Source organism: Scyliorhinus torazame, chromosome 11, assembly GCF_047496885.1.
Source record: "Scyliorhinus torazame isolate Kashiwa2021f chromosome 11, sScyTor2.1, whole genome shotgun sequence".
Taxonomy (NCBI): Eukaryota; Metazoa; Chordata; class Chondrichthyes; order Carcharhiniformes; family Scyliorhinidae; genus Scyliorhinus; species Scyliorhinus torazame.
The window spans coordinates 144170713-144196466 of record NC_092717.1 but is presented as its reverse complement, the minus strand read 5'-3'; the positions used below and the strand labels follow the sequence as shown (position 1 = coordinate 144196466).

The following is a 25754-nucleotide window of genomic DNA, read 5'->3' as shown; positions in this document are numbered from 1 at the left end:
TTTAAACTGATCAAGCGTGAGAAAGGCTGACGGAATCACAGAAGGGAGAACATTGTTGAAGGGAGAGTTTTGTTGCAGAGCCCACTGCACCTTTTAAGGGAAAGGTGGATAGATATTTGAAACTTGTTATTTACATTTACTTTACCCAGGCATTTTTTGAAAGGTAATTCCAGACCTATTTCAAATTGAATCTTCAAAGATAGTCTGGCGAGGGTAAATGTCAGTGTGAGAAGAAGCACTAGAATTCTTACAGTCTAGTGGTTTTGTGACAACTGTGCTATTTCCTACTTACTAAAGATAGAACATAAAAGCTATTGCAAAATGTAGTATGTGATAATAATGTGCACTTAGGCTTCAACTGCCAAACAAATTTATAAAGTTATAAGTAAGTCACAGTCTAGAATAGCATTATATTCTATTGCCTTCCAAGTCAAGAAAGATAATGCAAGAGCACAGGATAACCTAGTGAGCTGAAATAAAGAGAAGCAGGCTCTTTTTTGCCTGGGTATGCTACAAATTTACCTACATACTTAGGCAAGAGACTGCATGCTCTGGGACTCAGAAGTGGGGACTCACTTCCAGAAGAGGTTGATGAATTGGAAACCCCTCAAAGTATCTGAAGTTTTTTAAAATCTTTTTTTTTTTTATTTAAAAGTAACACATTATATGTTAGTAGATATTTGTATAGAAAGCTTTTATTTGTACTAGAACTGCAATTGATATTTATAAAGGCAAGTCCTTTTATTAGTATACTCATAAATATAAACTGGGAAAAAAAAGGAAATACTAATTACAATTTGCAACTGCATTGTTTCCATATGGGCTTTTAGCTTTGTATTATTAGCAATTGGTTGGTTGACATTTTAGCAGGACTGGACCCTTGCTGGATGGAGGATCGAGACAACAATTTTTGAAACATTAAATTCTCAACCTCACTGTGAAGCTGTTCCCAAGTGAAGGAAACTATGAGAAACTCGGTTTACCTGGGAACAGCCCACTCAACCACTGACGGAGTGCAGAAATTCCCCAAAAAGCAAAAGAAATTGCATTAAAATCTCTATTTTAAAGGGGATGGGTATATATTAATTCCTGCGAAAAGGAACAAGACATCAATAATAGAATGCAAGTTTGAGTAGGCAATAATTAACTGTCCAATTATTATTTCAAAATTATGTTTGATTGCATGATGTTTCACGGCATTTTCAAAAGGGCCAATAATATCAGAATTATGGACAATATTTGAAACAAAATGATAATTTGCATTGTCTTCAGCCAAAAACAAATTTCCAATTTCTACAGTCATACATTATGCTGGACATTATCTACTTTTCCTACAAAATGATGCCAGAAGTGGTTAGATTTGCACAACCGTAATATACAGGATTCCAAATTTCTTTTACTTGTCTTATAAACTTGCAAGCTTTCAAACAGGAAAATCACAACACGGGGATTGCCATATCGCATTACATGATCCACAATCACAATAAATTCAAAGTACCAGTGCATTTTCCCAGTTTTTCCAAATTCAATGCTCAAAGCTGAAGTCAGATCATCAAGCTGCTACCTTACATAATACACTTCATAATAATGTCTTACATGTTATGCAATCCAGAAGAATAGTAAGATAGTGTAGGGCTGGGAGAACGCGTCTGTTGGTGTATTTGCCGAGGAGGAATTGATGGACTCTGTGATGATGGCTTGGCATTCCGTGGAGGGACTGGTGGAGCATTCAGAAGTCTGCATTCTTCTTTAACCTGCCAGTGGAAACAATGCTATACAGAATAAATTTACATAACGGGACTTTAAGGATCTATTAACATCTGAGAACAAGATTCAGTCTGTATGTTTTGGAGTTGCAGACAATCATGATTTAATTGCCAGCATTCCAAAAAAGGCACAATGGTTGCAATTTGCAACTTTATCGTCAATCAAGCTTGAGTGTTATACTTTCCAAAATAGCTGTAAGATTCCATCAGGTTAACATGTTGAATACTTGAATTTTTGTGTACTTTAACCAAATGCAGCAGACTAAACTAAAGAACTACTGCAGTTGTTTAGTAAACACCAGCATGAAGTGATGAATTATAGCTTTGCATCCATGACTTACTGCATTAAGTTAATCTCAGCTGCAAATAAGCACAAGTAAAGCAGTAGTTTCCTCACCCTTTCCCATCCCAGAAAGAGGGACATCAGCTGGTTCGTTCTAACTTCAGTGGCTTGTTTGTGGCTATCTACTACCCCTTTCCCAACACCCCCTTCCTTTTTTTAAAACAAATTTAGAGTGCCCAATTATTTCTTTTTTCCAATTAAGGAGCAATTTAGTGTGGCCAATCTACCTACCCTGCACATCTTTGGGTTGTGGGGGTGAAACCCACGCAGACACGGGGAGAATGCAAACTCCACAAGGACAGTGACCCAGGGCCGGAATTCGAACCCGGGTCCTCAGCGCTGTAGGCAGCAATGTCAACCACTGTGCCACGTGCCACCCCCAACACCCCCTTCCTAAGTCACCCCACTCTCCACACACCCACACACCACATACACAAAAGGAAGGTGAAAAGGGAAAGAAAACATCAATAAAAATATAAGGATAAGGATCTTTGATGTACTGACGTCCAGTCAATGTTCAAGCTTCATTTTGGTGCTTCGTTCTTCTAGGCTTGAGATGGCTTTGTCGGAGAAAGATGGCCATGGAATCATAAAATGACATAACACTGAACGTGGCCATTTGTCCTTGATGCCTGTGCTGGCGTTTCCCCTATTGAATATACATTCCATTGAGGAAAGAAAGCTCCACAGAAAATATGAGCCATTCATAGTTAACTAGAGATTAAGGATAGCATTAGATGAAGATAAAAGTTTATAATGCAGTCAAGAATAGTGGTCCGAGGATTGGAAGAGTTTTGGAAATGGGCAAAGCATGACCAAATATAAGAATAAAAGAGCAGGAAAAGACCATATGGTCCATTAACCCTGCTCCGGCTGATTGTGGGCTTCAACTCCACTTTCTCACTCTCTCCATATTGCTAGATTCCGAGACAACAAAAAATCTGTTTACCTCAGTTAGTGATCCTTTCATGAGTGCAAACAGTTTCTCCCTACCTACCCTGTCGAGATCGCTTATTGTCACATGTAGGCTTCAATGAAGTTAGTGTGAAAAGCCCCGAGTCGTCACATTCCGGCGCCTGTTCGGGGAGGTCGGTACGGGAATTGAACCCGCGCAGCAGGCATTGTTCTGCATTACAAGCCAGCTGTTTAGCCCACTGACCTAAAAGGGGAAGGTGAACAGCCAGAGGTCGTAGTACACATAGGTACTAACGACATAGGCAAGAAGAGTGATAAGGTCCTGCAGAAGGAGTTCAGGGAGTTAGGCAATAAGCTAACAAGCAGGACCTCTAGGGTTGTAATCTTAGGATTACTCCCTGTGCCACGTGCCAGTGAGACTAGAAATCGAAGGATAGAGCAGCTAACCACATGGCTAAACTGGTGGTGTAGGAGGGAGGGTTTCAGATTTTTGGACCATTGGGATCTCTTCCGGGGCAGGTAGGACCTGTCCAAGAAGGACGGGTTGCATCTAACTGGAGGGGCACTAATATCCTAGCTGGGAAGTTTGCTGGATTCACTCGGGAGGATTTAAACTAGTATGGCAGGGGGGTGGGAAGCAAAATGTGAGCTTAGAAGGTGTAATAACTGAAGGGGAAATAGAGAACCAAAATAAAAGAACAATATGACACGTGTAAAAAGGGAGGTGGTCAATGCAAGATTGAGGGTGTTGTACCTAAATGCGCTCAGTATACGGAACAAGGTAAATGAGCTTGTTATGCACATTGAAATTGGCCAGTACGATGTTGTGGACATCACAGAGACGTGGCTCAAGGGGATCAGGGCTGGGATCTAAATGTCTAAGGATATGTGTCCTATCGAATAGACAGGCAGATGGGCAAAGGGGGCAGGGTTGCATTGTTAGTAAGGAATGAAGTTAAATCGATAGCAAGGAGCGATATAGGATTAGAAGGCATAGAATCTCTGTGGATAGAGTTGAGGAATCGCAAAGGTAAAAAGACCCTGATGGGAGTTATGTACAGGCCCACTAGCAGTAGTCAGGATGTGGAGCAGTAAAAAAGGCAATATTACAATAATCATGGGGGACTTCAATATGCAGGTGGACTGGGAAAATCAGGTTAGTAGTGGATCCCAAGAAAATGAATTTGTGGAATGTCTAAGAGATGGAATTTTGGAGCAGCTTGTGACAGAGCCTCTTAGGGAACAGGCAATTCTGGATTTGGTGATGTGTAATGAGGCAGACTAGATTAGGAGCTTAAGGTGAAGGAACCCTTAGGGAGCAGTGACACAATATGATAGAATTACTCAGATGTAACGGTATTACAATTAAATAAGGGTAACGCCAAAGACATGAGGGAGGAGCTGGCCAGAGTTGATTGGAGAAGGAGCCTAGCAGGGAAGACAGTGGAACAGCAATGGCAGGAGTTTTGGGGGGTTATTCGGGAGGCACAACAGAAATTCATGCCAAGGAGGAGGAAACACGCTAAGGGAAGGGCAAGGCAGAAAAAGCATACAAAATGACAAGGATTAGTGGGAAGCCAGAGCATTGGGAAGCCTTTAAAAGCGAGCAGAGGACAACTAAAAAAGCAATAAGGGGGGAGAAGATGAAGTACGAGTGCAAGCTAGCTAGTAATATAAAGGAAGATAGGAAGAGTTTTTTTCAATATACAAAAGGTAAGAGAGGCAAAAATAGACATTGGACCACTGGAAAATGTGGCTGGAGAAGTAATAATAGGAAACAAAGAAATGGCAGATGAACTGAATAGTTACTTTGTATCAATCTTCACGGTGGAAGACACCAGTGGGATGCCAGAGCTCCAGGAGAACCAGGGGGCAGAGGTGAGTGCAGTGACCATTACAAAGGAGAAGGTTCTGGGAAAACTAAGGTCTGAACGTGGATAAATCACCTGGACCGGATGGACTACACCCCAGGGTTCTAAAAGAGATAGCTCTGGAGTTTGTGGAGGCATCGGTGATGATCTTTCAAGAGTCACTGGAGGCAGGAAGGGTCCCAGAGGACTGGAAAGTGGCTAATGTAACACCACTGTTTAATAACCGAGGCAGGCAGAAGACGCGAAATTATAGGCCAGTTAGCCTGACTTCGGTCATTGGTAAGATTTTAGAATCCATTATTAAAAATGAGATTGCGGAGTATTTGGAAATGCATGACAAAATAAGACTGAGTCAGCACGGCTTCATCAAGGGGAGGTCATGTCTGACAAATCTGTTCAGAGTTCTTTGAGGAAGTAACAAGGAAGTTAGACAAAGGAGAACCAGTGGACGCGATTTATTTAGATTTCCAGAAGGCCTTTGACAAGGTGCCGCATAGGAGACTGTTAAATAAGTTAAGAGCCCATGGTGTTAAGGGTAAGATCCTGGCATGAACAGAGGATTGGCTGACTGGCAGAAGGCAGAGAGTGGGAATAGCAGCCGATGACGAGTGGTGTACCTCAGGGGTCGGTGCTGGGACCACAACTTTTCACAACATACATTAATGATCAGGAGGAAGGAGCTAAAGGCACTGTTGCTAAGTTTGCAGATGATACAAAGATCTGTAGAGGGGCAGGTACTATTGAGGACACAGGCGGGCTGCAGAAGGACTTGGACAGGCTGGGAGAGTGGGCAAAGAAGTGGCAGATGGAATACAATTTGAAAAAGTGTGAGGCTATGCACTTTGGAAGGAGAAATGGAGGCATAGATTATTTTCTGAATAGGAAGATGCTTAGGAAATCTGAAGCACAAAGGGACTTGGGAGTCCTTGTTCACGATTCTCTTAAGGTTAACGTGCAGGTTCAGTCGGCAGTTAGGAAGGCAAATGCAATGTTAGCATTCATCTCGAGAGGGCTAGAATACAAGATCTGGGATGTACTTCCGAATCTATATAAGGCTCTGGTCAGACCCCATTTGGAGCATTGAGAGCAGTTTTGGGCCCTGTATCTAAGGAAGGATGTGCTGGCCTTGGAAAGGGTCCAGAGAAGGTTCACAAGTATGATCCCTGGAATGAAGAGCTTGTCGCATGAGGAACGGTTGAGGACTCTGGGTCTGTACTCATTGGAGTTTAGAAGGATGAAGGGGGATCTTATTGAAACTTACAGGATACTGCGAGCCCTGGATAGAGTGGACGTGGAGAGGATGTTTCCACTTGTAGGAAAAAGTAGAAGCAGAGGACATAATCTCAGACTAAAGGGACGATCCTTTAAAACAGAGATGAGGAGGAATTTCTTCAGACAGAGGGTGGTGAATCTGTGGAACTCTTTGCCGCAGAAGGCTGTGGAGGCCAAATCATTGAGTGTCTTTAAGACAGAGATAGATAGGTTCTTGATCAATAAGGGGATCAGGGGTTATGGGGAGAAGGCAGGAGAATGGGGATGAGAAAAATATCAGCCATGATTGAATGGCAGATCAGACACAATGGGCCGAGTGGCCTAATTCTGCTCCTATGTCCTATGGTCTATTCACGTCATAAATGTTGCCTGATCAACTGGATATTTTTAGCAAGTTTTTGTTCTCCATATACTAATTTTAAAAAAAAAATAATCGCTTATTGTCACAAGTAGGCTTCAATGAAGTTACTGTGAAAAGCCCCTAGTCGCCACATTCCGGCGCCTGTTCGGGGAGGCCGGTACGGGAATTGAACCCGCGCTGCTGGCCTTATTCTGCATTACAAGCCAGCTGTTTAGCCCACTAAACCAGGTCCTTCAACTCAAAAAAATTGTTGCAGTAGCCTGAACTGTGATGTGCTCAAATTGGGTACCTAATTATGGTACATTATTTCAGTGAGGACCTCTCCCTTCTTATAATTAATTTTTGCATTCAAGGTTTTTAATTCTCTTGAGAGAAATTATACATTGTGGATTGGAAGTATTTCCAAATCACTGATCTGACATTAGAAACGTTATGCATCAAGATCATGCTTCACAGCGCCAGGGTCCCAGGTTCGATTCCGGCTTGGGTCACTGTCTGTGCGGAGTCTGCACATCCTCCCAGTGTGTGCGTGGGTTTCCTCTGGGTGCTCCGGTTTCCTCCCACAGTCCAAAGATGTGCAGGTTAGGTGGATTGGCCATGATAAGTTGCCCTTAGTGTCCAAAATTGCCCTTAGTGTTGGGTGGGATTACTGGGTCATGGGGATAGGGTGGAGGTGTTGACTTTGGGTAGGGTGCTCTTTCCAAGAGCCGGTGCAGACTCGATGGGCCAAATGGCCTCCTTCTGCACTGTAAATTCTATGATAATTTAACACCTTCCAAAATAATGATGCAATTCTAGGACCTAATGAACACAAACAAATATCCAAAGATTGCTTGCATTGCATCTGAAGTGCCTCAGACAGATATAATCTAAATTTGGATCCTGACCAATACAACTGAGCACTCATTCACCAATTGAGCAGGATGACTCAAAGCGCTTTACAGAGTACTTTTGAAGCGCAGTCACTGTTGTAAGGTGAGAAACGTGACAGCCAATTTGCACACAGCAAACTCCCACAATCAGCAAGATGATAATGACCAGATAATCTTGATTGAGGGATAAATATTGGCCAGGACACAGCGGAGGTACTTCTTCAAAATAGTGCCATGGGATCCACCTGTGGGCATCTGGGGTCTTGGCTTAACATCACATCCAAAACATTGCATCAACAGCAATGCGGCATTCGTTCAGTATTGCACCCAATTGCCAACCTAGATTCCTGGACTTGAACCCACAACCTTCTGACTGAAAGGCAAGAATACGGTCACCTGACTTACAGCTGACAATGCGCAGTGATTTTAGGGGTTGGAAAGTTGGAGGAGGGAACAACAGAATAGAGGCATTTTGCAGAAAAGGAGGGGCAATGCAGCAGCCAGAGGTGTCTTGAGTTTAGCTAGGACTAGTTCAATGGTGACGGAGGCGGGATTCAGAAAGAAAAGTTATTGTAAAGATGGGCATGGAATTGGTAGACAACATCACTTGCCAGTGACATCAAAGAGGAAAAGGGGTTTGGAAATAGAGTGCAAGGACGGATGGGTTAAAGGTAGATTTTGTAAGAAGTACTAATGGTGGATTGAGAGGGACTGGGGTAGTAACTGAAAAGAGAAACATTACAATGTGAGGAGATTAGGAATGAAGATCAGCAGTTTAGTAAAAATGGAAGTCCAGAGATTAACATAGCAGGCACAAAGATAGATGTGAGACTAACTAGAGAGATTCAAGTCTGAAAGAAGGCTTGGCTGTATGAGCATAGGGTAGGGAACAGGAGAGGGAGTTAAATTGATGGCCAATCTATGATCTCCTTGCACTTATTGAAGGCAAAGGTGGAAGGGGCAGCGAAAAGGAAGGGACACAAAAGAGGTGTTTAAGGTGTTTGCACGGCAGTGGAGAAAGGCAACCATGCATAATCTTTGTGTTCCAGGTGAGTTTTGAGGCAATGTCGAGTTTTGGCCGAGCTGAGGCCTGATAGATCTTGATGTGGCTTAGCAAATCTGGTGACAGATGACTGAACCAATTGTGCACCAATTACACTCAAGGCTGCATGCTTTGGACTTGAAGACCCAAAGATAGGGAACACCAAGGGAAAACAAGTCACTTGCAAGTCAAAATTAACAAAAGCAGGCTTCAACTTTCAATTGCTTTTCACTACAAGGTCAGCTGTCAATTTTTGCTCCTTTTTTAGATTCCAACGTCGTGCGTTTGCTTTCCCCGATTGTTTTCCATACTACCCATCATCCCCAGCCATGGGGTCAGGGTTGACATTGAATTGAAAATACTACGAAAGAACATGATGATGTACTCTCCAACATTTGGGAAATTACAAAGGTGAAGGTGACTCCCATCACTCTTGCGTAGTGCATACAGACCCCAATTTACATCATCCCTTATGATTTAACGATTATTATTCCCTATTTTGCTGCACTGCCAACTGTTCAACAAGATGTGCTTCAAGAGTTATTAATAATACTCTTGGGATGACCACTAGATGGCAATCAAGTAGAATATTGAATAACCAACTCCCAATTTCTCTTCCCTGGAATGAAGTTCCAGCACCTGTTCCGACAGATCCAGCACCAGTTAACCATGCACAATTGTCCCTATTTCCCCCTACCAACCCCTCCCTTTTACACCCAGCACCCCCCACTCCACACCCAAACAGAATACAACCCACCCCTTGACGTGCAACTCTCCCTTAAAGAAGTCAATGAACAGTCTCCACATTGTGGAGACCCCCTCCTCCGCCCCTCTCATGGCGAACCTGATTTTTTCTAGTTGGAGGAACTCTGCCAAGTCGCTCACCCGTGCCCCCGCCTTTGACGGCTCCGAGTCCTGTCAGCACAAGAAGATCTGTCTCCGGGCAATCAGGGGGAGAAAGGCTACCACGTCAGCCTCTCTTCCCCCCACCTGCACTCCCGGATCCCCCCACACCTCAAATATCGCCACCCATGGGCTACGCACCACCTCCACTCCCCAAATCTCCGGCATTACATTCGCAAAGTCTTTCCAGAACCCTTCCAACTTCGGACATGCCCAAAACGTATGGACATGGTTCGCTAGACTCCCTGCACACTGCCCCAGATTTATCCTCCACCCCTGCAAAAAAACCGACTCATCCTAGACCCTGTCATATGAGCCCTATGTACCACCTTAAACTGTATGAGACTCAGTCGTGCACATGACGAAACCGGGTTTATCCTCTGCAGTGCCTCACTCCATACCCCGGCTTGCATTTACCCCCCCAACTCCTCCTCCCACTTGTGCCAGACCTCCTCCACTGGAGCGCCCTCCCTCCCCATCAGCTCCCTATATATATCTGACACCTTGCCCTCGCCTATCTCATCCTCGGACAGAAGCTTGTCTTGTAGTGCTGGAGGCAGCAACTGCGGGAACGATTCCAACTCCTTCCTCAAGAGGTCCCTCACCTGCAGGTAACTGAGCCTATTCCCCTTCGGCAGCAAGTACACCTCCTCCAATTCTGCAAACTTACCCTGCACAAACAGGTCCCGAAAATACTCTATCCCCAACTGCCCCCACCCCCGAAACCTCGCATCCAGCCCCGCTGGAACAAAGCTGTGGATGCCACAAATCGGCGTCCGTAGGGGCGTGCCTTACATCCTGGGCTGCCAACATTGGTTCCACACCCTCAACGCTGATAGCACTACCAGGCTCATGGAGTATCTGGCCGGCAAGAAGGGAAGAGATATCAACAATAGCACCTTCAGACTGGCCCCTTAACATGAAGCCTCCTCCATCCATCCCCTCACCGACCACACCTCCACCGCCCATCTCCACACTGTCCAATAATAATTCTGCAGATTTGGCAGCGCAGCCCCCCCACCCACCTATCCCTTTCCAGATACACTCTCCTAGCCTGGAGAACCTTACTTGCCCACACAAACACCAGTATCATCTTATTCACCCTATTAAAAAAAGATTTATGCTCACAATTCAAGAGTTTCTGAAACACAAACAAAAACTTCGGGAGCACCATCATCTTTACCGTCTGGACCATTCTAACCAACGATAAAGGCAACACATCCCACTGTAGCCATCTAAGATGGCCACCTGCAAAGGACCATGGGAATTATGGCCAACACAGGACTCAGACAGATACACAGCCTATGTGTATCTGAAACACAGGTAACCAGACCTGACCAAAACCCCCGCTCGTTTACATTTTAATGGCCCATTTCCCCAGGACAATAGAACTCCAATCCAGCAACCGGTACAGCCACAGACTGATCGGCCACAGACTCCCCTTACTCAGAAAGCACAACTGCCAAGGTCAATGACCGCTAAGGACCCGCCCAGCTACCAAGGCACCCGCCCCTATATTGGCCGAAATCGAAGAGAGTGATCAGAGCCCTGTCGAACTATTGGGTCTAAGGTTAAGGACCACCCCAAAGAGCGTGAAATCCCAGAGGTATAAAAGAGAGCACAGCCATGTGTTCTGTCTCTTTTGGATCCGGCCTGTGCCAACCCAATTGTAGCAGGAACAGCCAGCTCAGTGCAAGACCAACGATCACTACCTGATGGATGAGCCCAGCAGAGACAGAGACACTTTCTTCGAACCAGCCAAGTGAAATCCAGATAAAGGCCTTTATCCATTTGCACAGTGCAGGTCGCTCTGAAGTTAAGTATAGGTTAATGTAGCTGATAGGTGTAGTTTAACTCGTAGTAGATATTGTGTTTGCATATTGAGATAACTCTTGTATATGTAAATAAACCATCTTTTGAACTAACTACCTGGTTGTGTGGTCATTTGATTGATATAAGGGAAAGGCTTGTGGTTAACAGAGATAAATAAATAGAGCAACACCACCTGCTAAAGTCCTCCTTCATTCCTTCCACCAATTTTGCCAGATTCAACTTGTGCAGCAGGGCTCAGCTCTGTGCCACATATATCCCAAGATACTGAAAGCCCACCCCTACCTAGCAAAATGGCAACCTCCTTTCCCCCCCCCCCAACCATACCAATGCGTTGATTGGGAATACCTCACTTTTTCCCATATTGAGCTTGCAACCCGAAAAAACGAATGCAACCCAAAATTCTCCGAAATGACACGATTGGTCCGCACACTCACCTTAGGAGCCCTATATAACAATCGCATCCTGTCAACAAACCCCTGCCCAAACCCGAAACGCCCCAACACCTCAAGTAAGTACCAGCGTCAAAAGCCTTCTCCTTGTCCATAGACATAACCACCTCCCGGCCTGTCGAGGGCATTATTATCACATTCACTAACCTCTGAATATTGGTCAATGGCTGCCGCACCTTCACGAACCCCGTCTGGTCCTCCCGTGACACACCCGGCACACAATTCTTTATCTGCCGCCAGCACCTTTGCCAATAGCTTCGCATCCACATTAAACAACTATATCGGCGGTACGACCCACAGCTCTGGCTCCTTAAAATAAGCACGATAGATGCCTGACACAGCATGGGGGGAGGTGGTGAATGTTCACCCCTAACTATTTGTACATCTCCACTAACAGAGTCCCAGCTCCAACACAAACCTCGTATAAAACTCTTCAAGGAACCCGTCTGGGCCCGGGGCCTTCCCCAACCACATCGCCCCCACTCCATCACCTCCCCAGACCGTGTAACCTCATCTCATCTACCCTTGGGAACACCCACCCATCCAAAAAAGCCCCATTCCCTCATCCCCTGCCACCTTCCGATAAAATGCCTCAAACACCATTTACCTCCTCCGGCCAGCTACCAGCTTGACCCCCTTCCCTCCCATTCCCCCATCTCCCTCGCCGCCACCTGCCTTAACTGATGTGCAAGCATTCTGCTCGTCTTTACCCCATACTCGTACACTGCCCATGAGCAGCTGTCCCACCGCCTCCCCCATCAACACTAGCCCAAACTCCATTTGGAGTTTCTCCTCCTTCAGAAGCACCTCCTCAGGCACCACCGAAAACCTCTGATCCACTGCCAGACGCCCTCCACCAGCCTCAGCCTCAGCCTCTCCGATCGCTCTGCCCTCGCCCTAATCAAAATAAACTCCCTTCTCACCACTGCCACAGCTCCCACAACGTAGCCGCCGAGACCTCCCCTATCTTAATATACTCCATAGTTCCGCATAGTCACCCCTATCCTCTCACAGACCTCTTTAATTAGCCAATAATCCCACATCCAACCACCACTGATGCCTCTGGGAGCTCGTCCCCTCTACCCTCAAATCCACCCGCTGCCCCCATTCGCTGCATAAATCCCAGCAACCCCCTCACCATTGCCGACACCCTCATAGACCTGGGACACGACCCATCCCTCCTCTGATCCAACACTGTATTAAAATCCACGTTCACCCCCCCCCCCCCCCCCCCCCCCCCATGGTCAACCGGTGCGTGTCCAAGTCCGGGGTCTTTCACAGAATCATAGAATTCACAGTGCAGGAGTCTGCATTGGCCTTGGAAAGAGCACCCTACTTAAGCCCACACCTCCACCCTTATCCTTGTAACCCCACCCAACTTTTTGAACAACCTTTTGTCAGGACTCGCCTCAAACTTCACATCATCCCAATTTGAAGCATAAATGTTCACCAGCTCCAATCTCCCGCACAGCATCACAAATCTACCCCCAGATCTGCCACTATGCTCCCCACCGCAAAGAACACCCTCTTATTAACCAACACTGCCACCCACCTCGTCTTCATATCCAGCCCCAAATGAAACACCTGTCCCACCCATCCCATTCTCATCTGATCAGTCATCTTCAAATGAGTCTCTTGCTAAAACACTACGTCCACCTTCAGGCTCCGCAAATTCATGAACACGCATGACCTCTTAACCGGCCCATTTAATCCCCGAACATTCCATGTAACAAGCGGGGTCGGACCGGTTGCCCAGTCAGCCATAAATCCGTTTTAACCAGCTCTCCCAGATCCACTCCACTAGGTGCACCCCTCGGACCGCCCCAATTTATCTGCTGCCATCACCCCTCAAGCAACGGCGCCACACCAACTCCGTCCATGTCAGCATCCCACCCATACCCCCCACCACCATCAAAAAACAAAAAGAAAACAAAAAACCACTCCCCCCACCCACAACAGATCTAACCCCCACGTCACTCCCATTAACTAGCCGATCCGCTAGCATGGTGGCCCCCAAACGAGGCAACTGCCTTCCTCCAAATCCCCCTACTCCCTCGCACCCGCTCATCTACCTTCCCCCTTATACACACAGCCTTTCCATTACTGGTAGCTCCATAGTCCAAAGTTTTTACAAGTCCCCAAGTCTTGCAAAAACCTGCCCGCCTCCTCTGGCGTCTCCATGTAGAACTCCTGACCCTGGTCATGACCCACAACCGGGCTGGGTACAGCACCCCAAACTTCATTCCTTCACTGAACAGGACCACTTTGACCCTTTTAAACCTAGCCCAGCGCTTTGCCAGCTCCACACTCTATTCCCGGTCGATCGGAATCACATTACCTTCCCAGGTGCACTTCTGCGACTCCTTAGCCCACCGCAGAATCTTCTCCTTGTCTAAATATCTGTTCAGTCGCACCGCCATCTCGCTCGGTTGCTCACCCACCTTTGGCCTCCTCCTCAAAGATATGTGCGCTCGATCCACCTCGTGGAGGGAACTGATCAAAGACCCCATCCCAAGCATGTTAGCTACATACTTCCTCGGCCGATTCTCCCAATCATCCATTTTTCCCTCAGCTTCCTTTGGCCCTCTGCCACCAGCGTATCTCTGCCTCCAACAAGGCCAACCAGTCCTCATGGTCCGCAACTGACTCTTCCACTCTGGAGCAACGCACTGTGTGCCTCCAACCTCTGCTTCACTCTCTCAATGGCTGCCCAAATTGGGTCAGCCACCTTAGCGAGGTCTTCTGGAGCGTCCTCCCTTTGCTGCTGAAACATGACTGCCAAAAACTCCACCAACTGTTCCATGGACCACTGAACGGGCAACGATGCCACACAGCACTCCGCCATCTTTCCTTCGATTGCATTTTTCGAAAGCTCGACTGTTGCCCCTTTACAGCTGCACTCCTTGTTTGACAGGGCTGAGACATGACCACCCGAAGGAGAATTTTTAGCTCTATCGGTTCCTGTACTTTGTACCAGCAAACGTTGGGCAACAAGGACCAAACAATTCTGCCTCAAGCAGGAGCCACCAAACGTGCGACCACTCACTTCATGGCTTCCACTGGAGTCGATGGATAAACTTTGGCCAGATCACGGGGGAAACGCCCTTGCTCTTTTCCTTCAGTGTTGTACTGTACTGTCAGCTTTTACGTCCTGCAGTGGAACTTGAACGCAGAATGTTATGACTGAAAGGCAAAAGTTGACACTAATGGTCCACAGGTGTTTTCTGTGATTGGAAGGCTGTTTCAGTGGGGTTTGGCAAAGGTCTGTACTAGGACATTTGTATTTCCCATAGTGTATAAAAATACAGAGTTAAGAAGTTTGCAGATTACACAAACATTGACTGTGTGATTGATTATGTGGAAGAAAGCTGCAGGAAGATATCCATGGACTCGTCAGTTGGTCAGGAAAGTGGTCAATGGAATTCAATCCAGAGAAGTGTTGAGGTAATGTATTTTTGAGAGCGTAAACAAGGCAAAGAAATACAAAATGAATAGTAGAATACTGACAAGTGTAGAAAAACAGAAGGAACTTGGGAGTGCATGTTCACAGGTTCCTGAAAGTGGTTGGACAGGTAGATAAGATTGTTGAAAAGGTACGCGGGATGCTTTCTTTTATTACCAAGGCAAAGGACACAAGAACATAAGAACATAAGAACTAGGAGCAGGAGTAGGCCATCTGGCCCCTCGAGCCTGTTCCACCATTCAATGAGATCATGGCTGATCTTTTGTGGACTCAGCTCCACTTTCCGGCCCGAACACCATAACCCTTAATCCCTTTATTCTTCAAAAAAACTATCTATCTTTATCTTAAAAACATTTAATGAAGGAGCCTCTACTGCTTCACTGGGCAAGGAATTCCATAGATTCACAACCCTTTGGGTGAAGAAGTTCCTCCTAAACTCAGTCCTAAATCTACTTCCCCTTATTTTGAGGCTATGCCTCCTAGTTCTGCTTTCACCCGCCAGTGGAAACAACCTGCCCGCATCTATCCTATCGATTCCCTTCATAATCTTATATGTTTCTATAAGATCCCCCCTCATCCTTCTAAATTCCAACGAGTACAGTCCCAGTCTACTCAACCTCTCCTCGTAATCCAACCCCTTCAGATCTGGGATTAACCTAGTGAATCTCCTCTGCACACCCTCCAGTGCCAATACGTCCTTTCTCAAGTAAGGAGACCAAAACTGAACACAATACTCCAGGTGTGGCCTCACTAACACCTTATACAATTGCAGCATAACCTCCCTAGTCTTAAACTCCATCCCTCTAGCAATGAAGGACAAAATTCCATTTGCCTTCTTAATCACCTGCTGCACCTGAAAACCAACTTTCTGAGACTCATGCACGAGCACACCCAGGTCTCTCTGCACAGCAGCATGTTTTAATATTTTATCATTTAAATAATAATCCCTTTTGCCGTTATTCTTACCAAAATGGATAACCTCACATTTGTCAACATTGTATTCCATCTGCCAGACCCTAGCCCATTCACTTAGCCTGTCCAAATCCCTCTGCAGGCTTCCAGTATCCTCTGCACTTTTTGCTTTACCACTTATCTTAGTGTCGTCTGCAAACTTGGACACATTGCCCTTGGTCCCCAACTCCAAATCATCTATGTAAGAACAGGTGATACCAGAGCTATATTAAACAGTAGTTAGGCCACAGCTCGTGTACTATGTACAGTTCTGGTTACATTACAAGAACAATGTGATCGCACTCGAAAGGATGCAGAGCAAATTTAAGATGTTGTTGGCAGGACAGATGCAAGAAGAGATTTGAGAAATTGGCATCATTTTCGTGGACGGCACGGTGGCATAGTGGTTAGCACTGCTGCCTCACAGTGCCAAGGACCCCGGCCCCGGGTCACTGTCCGTGTGGAGTTTACACATTCTCCCAGTGTCTGCGTGGGGCTCACCCCCACAACCTAAAGACATACAGGGAAGGTGGACTGGCTAAGCTAAATTGCCCCTTAATCGGAAAAATTACAAAAATGTTATAAATAGATTTGCATAATTTTCCTTGGAATAGAGGTTGTCAAGAGCAGATTTAATTGTGTTGTATAAAATTACAAAGAGCCGAGATGGGAGTGGATCGGAAGGATCTATTTTCCTTAGCAGTCAGGTCAATAACTTGGGGCTTTCATGGAAAGCTTAGTGGGGAGTTGAAGATGATTTATTTTTACCAAGGTGTTGAAGGTCTGGAACTCAGTGCCTGAAAGGGTGGTCGAGACAAAAATGTACTTGGAAGTTCTGAAACCTTCATGGCTATGGACCAAGTTCTAAAAAGTGGAATTAAGCTGATGGCTCTTTCTTTGACCTGCAGCGTCACGATGGGCCAAATGATATTCGGCTGTGCTGTAAATTTATGATTCAATTCAGTTTGTACTGAATGTGGTCAGAGGGTCAGAAATCAGTGTCTATTAACTTATTGAATTAGCCAGCTCCAAAACCAATCTCATAAACTTGCGTGCCACAATCAAATTCATGTGGAGGCTTTAGAGAGGGTGCAGAAGAGATTTACCAGAATGTTGCCTGGTATGGAGGGCATTAGCTATGAGGAGTGGTTGAATAAACTCGGTTTGTTCTCACTGGAACAAAGGAGGTTGAGGGGAGACCTGATAGAGGTATACAAAATTATGAGGGGCATAGACAGAGCGGATAGTCAGAGGCTTTTCCCCAGGGTAGAGGGGTCAATTACTAGGGGGCATAGGTTTAAGGTGAGAGGGGCAAGGTTTAGAGTAGATGTACGAGGCAAGTTTTTTACGCAGAGGGTAGTGGGTGCCTGGAACTCGCTACCGGAGGAGGTGGTGAAAGCAGGGACGATAGTGACATTTAAGGGGCATCTTGACAAATACATGAATAGGATGGGAATAGAGGGATACGGACCCAGGAAGTGTAGAAGATTGTAGTTTAGTCAGGCAGCATGGTCGGCACGGGCTTGGAGGGCCGAAGGGCCTGTTCCTGTGCTGTACATTTCTTTGTTCTTTGTTTGTTGTTCAAAGTACTTAATTCAATAGATAAAACAGTCTGATGGTACGAAGTAACCAATAGGTCAATATATATCGACATAATTTGCATCAGTATAAAGTTAGAGAAAGTTGCAACATCAAATTGAGATAATGCTCTAAAAATATTTAGAACCTAAAGAACGTCCCAACAGGTGGGTACGGAGGATCAGGTAGTCAGAAGGCAATTTAATTGCAATAGAAGAAGTGAATAGATAAAAGTGAAGATAAAGATTTCTGTGCACCAGAGGCAGAATAACTACCACTGAATAGAATGGTTTTTTTCACTGCACTGTAAATACAATGCAAAGAGATTTCAACCTAGTCTTTAATAAGCTTCCCAAAGGGTCAGCCTATTTTCCTTGGAACAGAGGTTGCTGAGAGCAGATTTAATTGCGATGCATAAATTTGCAAAGAGCCTGGATAGGCGGGGATTGGAAGGGTGTATTTATCGGAGCAGTGAGGTCAATAACCTGGGGGCATACACAGAAAGCTGGGGAGTTGAGAAGAATTCATTTTTGAAAAAAGTGGTGGAGTGTGAATTGCATCTATGGAATTATATCCATCAATATCTCAAGAATATAGATGGGGAGGAAAGTAAAAATAGCAGTAAACTATCTCTGAACCAGTCTCCACTGCCTCCTTAATTTATAGCCATTCAGAGGAAAATTGACTGGAGAAAAATTATAGGAAGCTATACTATGGAATGGATGAATGCCACTGGAATGGATGAATGCCACTCAGACTCAATCCCCAGTTCCCAATTTATTGATTCAGACCGACAGCTTTATTTCAATAGATTTTGTTTCCGCCTGGGATACTGTTCTATGGCTACAGCCATCCATGTATCTCTGTTTTTGAGCTATTATTAATGTACGATGCTGGTCAGCAAGCCGTGGCAGACCACTGACTTCCCATCTCATCGTCTTTGAACCCAATTTTCAATCCCCTAAAACTTACATACATATATACAAGAAAGAGTCAATGAGTAGCAGTCAGCAGCATGAATTGTGGCTGATTCCAAGTATCAGAGACTGCCAGCCTCAAGAGATCAGTAAATGTAAGGATTAAACTTGGGCTACCTTGATCTGCCAGGGCAATGCTACATGGGCCAGCTATCACTTATACATGAATCAAAAGACCATGGGTGTGATCTACCGAAAACGCTATGCACAAAAGGCAGTGCAGCACACCCGGTATATGCAGAGAGATCCCCTCTTCCATGATCTACCCGGCTCGCCACACCTGCCGAGATCTAGTGCGAGATCTCACGAGTCGTCGCGATGTGAATCACATTGTGGGCGGGTGATATTTTTGCAAATTTGCCTCTTGAGAGCGACACAGCGAGTCACACCCCAATATGCACCCCCACGATCTAACCAAAGCATTGGGATCTAACCCCTTCGCCTTGGAGACCTCGGGCGAGCGCCATTCAGTGCTGCTCCCCACAAACGGAGACCAGACAGAATGGCACTCGTGTGGTCTCCCAGGGGATCAAAGGCCCCCAGGTGCTTGCCCTCGAGGCAGAGTGGCACACTGGCTCTGCTAGTGCCACCCAGGCACCTTGGCATTGCCAGTCATGGCGGGGATCGGACCCAAGGACCTCCTCATAGGTGAGTGGGGGGGGTTTGGGGGTCGTGGTGGTGGGGGGGGGGGGGGGTCGGGACGCCATTTAAAAATAGTGTCCTAGTCTCCTCCTGCACCGAGGAGCTCCTCAGTGCAGGAAACGGGACTAAGTGCGGCCTCGTCGGGGAGTTCATCGCTGAGGGCCCGAATCTACCCAAATGGAAACAGAGCCCCGTTCAATAGCGTGGGGTTTCTCAATGCTCAGAGCACCAGAAAACACCTGGCTATGCGCGCTCATTTTGGGACTCTGTTCCCATTCGGGTAGATCGTGACCCAGGTTTTAAAAGACTAATGTCATTTGCCACAGTTTTCACCGGTGCTGAATGCTTCCATCCACAGGATGAATTTAGTTCCAATGTTATGGTGGAGAGTGCAGGTGAAGAGAATCACAATGCTCCACTGCAAGTAGTCCTCCCCCTTTTGATCTTTATCTCCTCATCTCTGTAGGGGGAAAACATTCCAAGGGCATTTCCACTGGAAATTATAGCAATTCCATAAATCCGGAGCAAGAATTTGATCAAGATTTGAAGACATATTTTTGAGTACATTTACAGCATTTAATTTGTCATTGCAATTAACTGTTGCAGCAAAACCATGTAACCATAGCGACATATTTAGTGCAAAAGGGTGTGATATGACGAGGGAAAATGATAGCATTGACATCGATTCAAAAGCACAGGAAGGAGATGGTGCTGATAAACACAGCTCCAACACTTGAATAAAATTATTCAACTCTCTTTCCCAATCCAACAAGTTGGGATATTAGGTAGCTTGCAGAGAAAACAGGGCGATTATTCAACATGATTATTGATTTCTGTAAAGGTATAACAGAAGACTGTAACTATAAGTGTTCAAAGCACAATAGCGCCTCTTTTCCCATGGAAGTGCTGACTTAAGTAGAATACAGCTGAAGTGCTGCTGCCCTCAAGTGGCTGACAGATAACCACCACATGATCCTGGACAGTGAGCATTGGCAAGATACTCAACCATTTTGGTGGCAGGGAGAAAGAGGAATAGCCACAAATAAAACTTAAACATTTGCATGCTGAGTGGTCAATGGATATCTAATAGGTACAAGCACTTTGCAAACATTTCCTCCCAGTCAGGAATGCCAACACCATTTATAGCATCCCATTCCTTCCCAAGCTAAAACAGACTCGATACAGGTCAGGGATTATTCCACTCTAGATTTGATTCTCGAATACTGCTGTCATCTAACTGTGAATCACAATCAATTTCCTTAAGTAAAATCCTGTTTTTTTAAAAAATCCAAATTCCAAGGTTTGAAAAGGGAAAGATTCAGCAAAATTACGTTGCAATTGTGTCATTTGTGAAAATTTAAGTACTGGTATTTTGCTCGCTTTTAAAATACAAATAACAGTCCATTCACTAGCCAAATTTCACAAGTGTTTTTGCATAAAATCAATTACAAAAATGGAAAATCAGCCCAAGGAAACATTGCAGGAAAATTCCTATTTTTCAACTCATGGCAGCAACTGGAACTTAGTTTTAAATTCCTGAGAGCATACACTCCCTTGCAACTTCTAAAAATAGTTACGCAATATGGTTGTACACCATTTAGCAAATTAGTCCTAAGACCAGGACTTACAGCTTCAGACTTTGGAGGCACTGGAGGTGGAGGTAGAGAAATATCAGATGCAGGTTTAACTGTAGACAAAGGACCTGGAGAAGAAAGGGCTGAAGAAGCCAGGCATTTGGAGTGGATGGAGCCGCACTGACCAGGTTTCAATCTATCCCCCAAAGAGAAAAGATCTTGTCCACCACATTTCCCCGTTCCCTGATCTAACCAGAGCTCTTCATAGGGAAGTTCGGGCCGTGACTGGATCCCAGCAGGTTCCTCGGTCACTTCAGGCAGGAGATAATCACTCCCGTTGTCTCCTGAATCTTGAGATAGCAGAGTTTCATGAGAAAAGAGAGTCCACTCATTGTTTGGATCTCTGCAGCCATGCAGATTAACTTCACTATTTCCATGCAAATTGTTTCCATAAACACATACTGAAAGTCGATGGAAAGATTGGGTCAGTTCTTCACGAGCATAGCTAAGAGAGTTAGGCATATGACTGTGCCCAGTACATCTGGTCTTCTTTGGACTTTTACAGTCTTCATTCCAGTCAGTCTTAACATCCCGAACTGCTCGTGAATATTCTTCAATGTCGAATTGCTCCTGACAAATGTTGAACGAGTGTTGAACTGTGCTCTCGTACCACATCTCGCCCTTAAGGAGACCTTCAGCGAGGGTAAACTTTGGCACAACTAAATGGAGTGGAAAGTGCATGGGAATCATTTTGTTGTTACGGAGTACACAGCACACTACAACAGTCTTAGTTTGAATATTAACAAACTTATAGCGGTGGCCCTCCCGAATGAGGTGCAAATCATAAGGGTTTCGTGGAGGAGCAGATGGTACAGTAACGTTTACTGGTAACCTGGTCTTTTCAACAATGTTGCGAATAGTATGTTCACCTTCTTGCATTTGTATCTCAAGGGGACTACGTGTGCTGAATCGACCTTTACACTGGAAAGGAAGGCTAATGCTTTCATTGGTCCGGTGATTCATACAGATGAGGCAAGGCATCTTCCCTCGTCCAAACTTGCCAACAGAGTTTAGTTTTCCAATTTTCTTAAAGATAGTGTTAAGTCTGGACTTTTCCTTCGATGTTTTGGCATAAAGGATTTCTGCTTGTCCCATTAGAGTAAGTTCATCACCAGTGCTCAAGGTGATGTTGTACACTTCTGTATCTTCATTGCATTCCCCCGAGGCTACCTAAGGAGGAAGAGCAAATATTTCATCATATTAAAAAGTAGCACTTTTCCTGTGGCTTCAATGTTTCTAGTCTACAGCATAATATTTCCAGAGACACAGATCAAAGGTAAAAAAATCTAATGAACACTCCATTTATCATATGATGGGATCTCAATCATCATTCCCATGCAATGTGACATTTCGGAATGAAAACCAACCACATTTAATATACTTTGATTTGTTGGCAATTTCTGCATGCCACCATAAGTTTACCTTGAAAGCTATGTCATTCAAACAGCTAAGCTTTACACCAGGTTAGTATTTCATTGCCCTCACCAAACTCTGCTTGACCAGAATTGGATGAATCAGCTCACCAGAGCGAACTGGAAACAGAGCGAACTGGAAACAGAGCAAGAGCTTTGGAAAACAGGAACTTGGTAAGAATGATAATTAGTGCAAAAAATGTGTTAGCAAACTGAAATTCAACTTGGTTTGTAACATTAAAAAACTGCAAGTCAGTGATAGTTAACAAGAGGGTCCCATACTAGTTGCAACTTATAATTGGAAATTGACTGACAAGTTTTAAACATGCACTTTTCTGAAAGGTCCATGCGTAAAAATTTGAAAAACAGAAATTTGGAATGGACGTTTAATATTCCTGGCAGTAATACATTCAGGAAAGATCAGGAAGGAAAAAAAAGTGGGAAAGGTGGCAGTATTAAGCAAAGATGTAGCACGAGAAAATAATTACATACTAGAGTTGGGGTGTTCAACCTTTTCATATGAGAGTCCCAATCACAGGGACGATGACTATCCAGGGTGGATGTGTGCTCAGCCTCTTGCATCAAATAATGAAATAGCACTAATATTATAAACCCACTCAAGTTATTTTGTGTGTAAACACAGGCTCAATTCATTTTAAACTGAACACAAAGCAGATGAGTGATGAGAAGGAAGGTACCTTTAAAATTCAGCACTGCCACTGCTACCTAGTTAGCCTACATTAATGGTATTCTCAGAAGTTTTAAAATTGTTAAAAAACAACACTCAAAACCAGTTTTATTTACTCCTACATGTGCAGCAACCTATAAAGTTGAATCTTTTGCGAAGTTATGCTGAACGATAACCAAAGAAAATGGTTTCTTTACTTTGAAACATACCCATTCAAGTTAACTTGAACATTTTAGCAGGTTTGTAAATAGAAACAAAGATGTCCTAACAATGGCCAGAAGGATAAACCTCATTTCTAGGCTAGTGCATTGAATGTCAGCAATGGGAAAGCATTAAGCAACAATAATCTGGGAGAAAATTAACTGTCACTCAAGACAAGCATGGACAAATAAATGAGAGTCAGCACTGATTTAAGAGTAAATTGTGTGCAACTAACTTGGTCTAGTTTCTTTGATGAGGTAACAGAGGGCAGATCAGGGCAATGCAGCTTTGCTGTGTAGTTAGGCTTTCAGGAGGTGTTGGATAAATATTAGGCTTCTTAGCATAACTGAAGCTCTCATGCTAAAGGAGACATTAGGAGGACAGATACAAAATCGGTTAAGATATAGAAAGCAGAAGGAAAATACAGCAGATACAGAAACCAGAAATAAAAAGAGTAAATGTTGGAAATAGTCATCAGGTCAGGCACCATCTGCAGAGAGTGAAACTGAGCGAGTGTTTTAGGCTGATGACTGTTCATCGGAACTTAGAAGGTTAGAAAAGTAACAGGTCCTAACTAAGTGAAAGGCGGAGGGTACAAAAAAAGAAAAGGGCAGGAATGTAATATGGTGGATAGGAAACAGAATTGTGGTGAATGACTATGTCCAACAGGTGGGAGGCATATTGTTGATTCCAAGGTTCAGCACAAGAAACACTGCTGCTTTTGATATACATTAACGACTTGGACTTAAGAATACAGACATAATTTCAAAGTTTGCAGATGCCATAAATCTTGGAAATGTAGCAAACACTGGCAAAACAATAGACATCAAGCCAAAAATATGCTGCCGCAAGGTGTGAACACAAAGCACATGGAACAATTGTGCTGAGATGGTACATTTTGTTAGGAGGTACAAGGAGGAGCTTTTTTTAAAAAAAAATTGTTCATGAAATGTTCTTCCCTAACCGCCCTTGAGGAAATGGTGGTTAGTTGCCTTCTTGAACCGCTGCAGTCCATTTGGCGCAGATATTCACAGCACTGTCTGGAAGGAGTTCCAGGATTCTGACCCAACGACAGTTAAAGAGCTGCAATATACTTCCAAGCCAGAGTGATGTGTGGTTTGGAGGGGAACTTTCAGGCACTGGTGCTCCCACGTGCCTCTTATCCTTGTTGTTCTGAATGGTAGCAGCCACAGGATTGGCAGGTGCTGTTGAAGCAGCCTTGGCAAGTTGCTGCAAGCTCCTGAAGGTGGTAATGCAGCCATTGTGCTTTGGTGGTGAAGGAAGTATCTATTTAAGGTGGTAGATGGGAAGCCGATCAGCTGGGCTATTTTGTCCTGGATGGTGTCAAGTTTCTTGAGCATTCTTTGAACTGCAGTCATCCAGGAAAGTGAGGAGTATTCTTTCACACTCCAGACTTGTGCCTTGTAGATGGTGAACAGGCTTTGGGGAATCAGGGGCTTACCACCACAGAATTTCCAGCCTCTTACCTTCTGGTGCAGTTCCGTTTCTGTTAATAGCAATCTCCAGGATGTTTCCAGTGGGAGATTTAACAATGGTAGAGCCATGGAAAGTCAAGTAGCGATGGTTACGTCTCTCTTGTTGTAGATGATCATTGCCTGTCACTTGTGTGATGCAAATGTTACTGCCCACTAATCAGTCCAAGCCTGAATTTTGTCTAGGTCTTGCACACACGTGTATCGACCACTTCACTACCTGACGAATTGTGAACAGAACATCAGCAAACAATTCCACTATTGACCTTTGGATGGAGAGAAGGTAATTGATGAATCGGCAGGATATGATTGGGCCCAGTAAATTCTCCTAAATGATTCCTGTAGCAATGCCTTGGGGCTGAGGTGATTGGCCTCCAACAACACAACCACCTTCTTTTGTGCTAAATATGACCCCAAACATTAGAGCTTTCCCCGATTCCCGAAGACCTAAATTTTGCTAGGGCCCTTTAGTGCTGCCTTGATGTCAAGGACAGTCACTCTCACCTCACCTATGAACAGATATATACATGTATAATTCACCAATAAATACACTGATGACTAATTAGTGCTCACAAAGGCATTAAAAATTTATATTTACAACTCAATTTGTTAAAGCACAAAAGAGAGACATTGATTGATTGATCTAACTAAAACGAATACACATAAATGCATTAATATGCTGAGAACCCTCTCCTTTCCCAGCCTGGTGTCCAGCTACTGCTGCAACAGGTCTACAGCAGGCGCCATCTCCATGGCCCTGCATTCTACCCTGGAACAACTAGATAACAAAGACACCTATGTCAGACTCCTATTTATCGACTACAGCTCAGCATTCAACACCATCATTCCTACGAAACTCAGCTCCAAACTCCGTGGCCTTGGCCTCGGCTCCTCCCTCTGCGACTGGATCCTGAACTTTCCAACCCACAGGCCACAATCAGTAAAGATAGGCAACAACACCTCCTCCACGATCATCCTCAACACTGGTGCCCCACAAGGCTGCGTCCTCAGCCCCCTTCTATACTCCTTATACACCTATGACTGTGTGGCCAAATTCACCGTAGTGGGTCGGATTTCAAATAATGACG

General features: G+C 44.8%; 1 protein-coding gene across 3 annotated transcripts in view; it reads right to left on the bottom strand.

Moving 5' to 3' along the window:
- Nucleotides 1-25754, bottom strand: part of garem (GRB2 associated, regulator of MAPK1) — a 98231-nt gene that overhangs the window by 6767 nt on the left and 65710 nt on the right. For all 3 annotated transcript variants that reach the window (XM_072467848.1, XM_072467846.1, XM_072467847.1), the window contains 2 exons: nt 20867-22042; nt 1597-1754 (listed from right to left, as the gene is read on the bottom strand). In XM_072467848.1, coding sequence (XP_072323949.1) covers nt 1597-1754; nt 20867-22042 — 1334 coding nt within the window. The remainder of the gene's footprint in view (nt 1-1596; nt 1755-20866; nt 22043-25754) is intronic.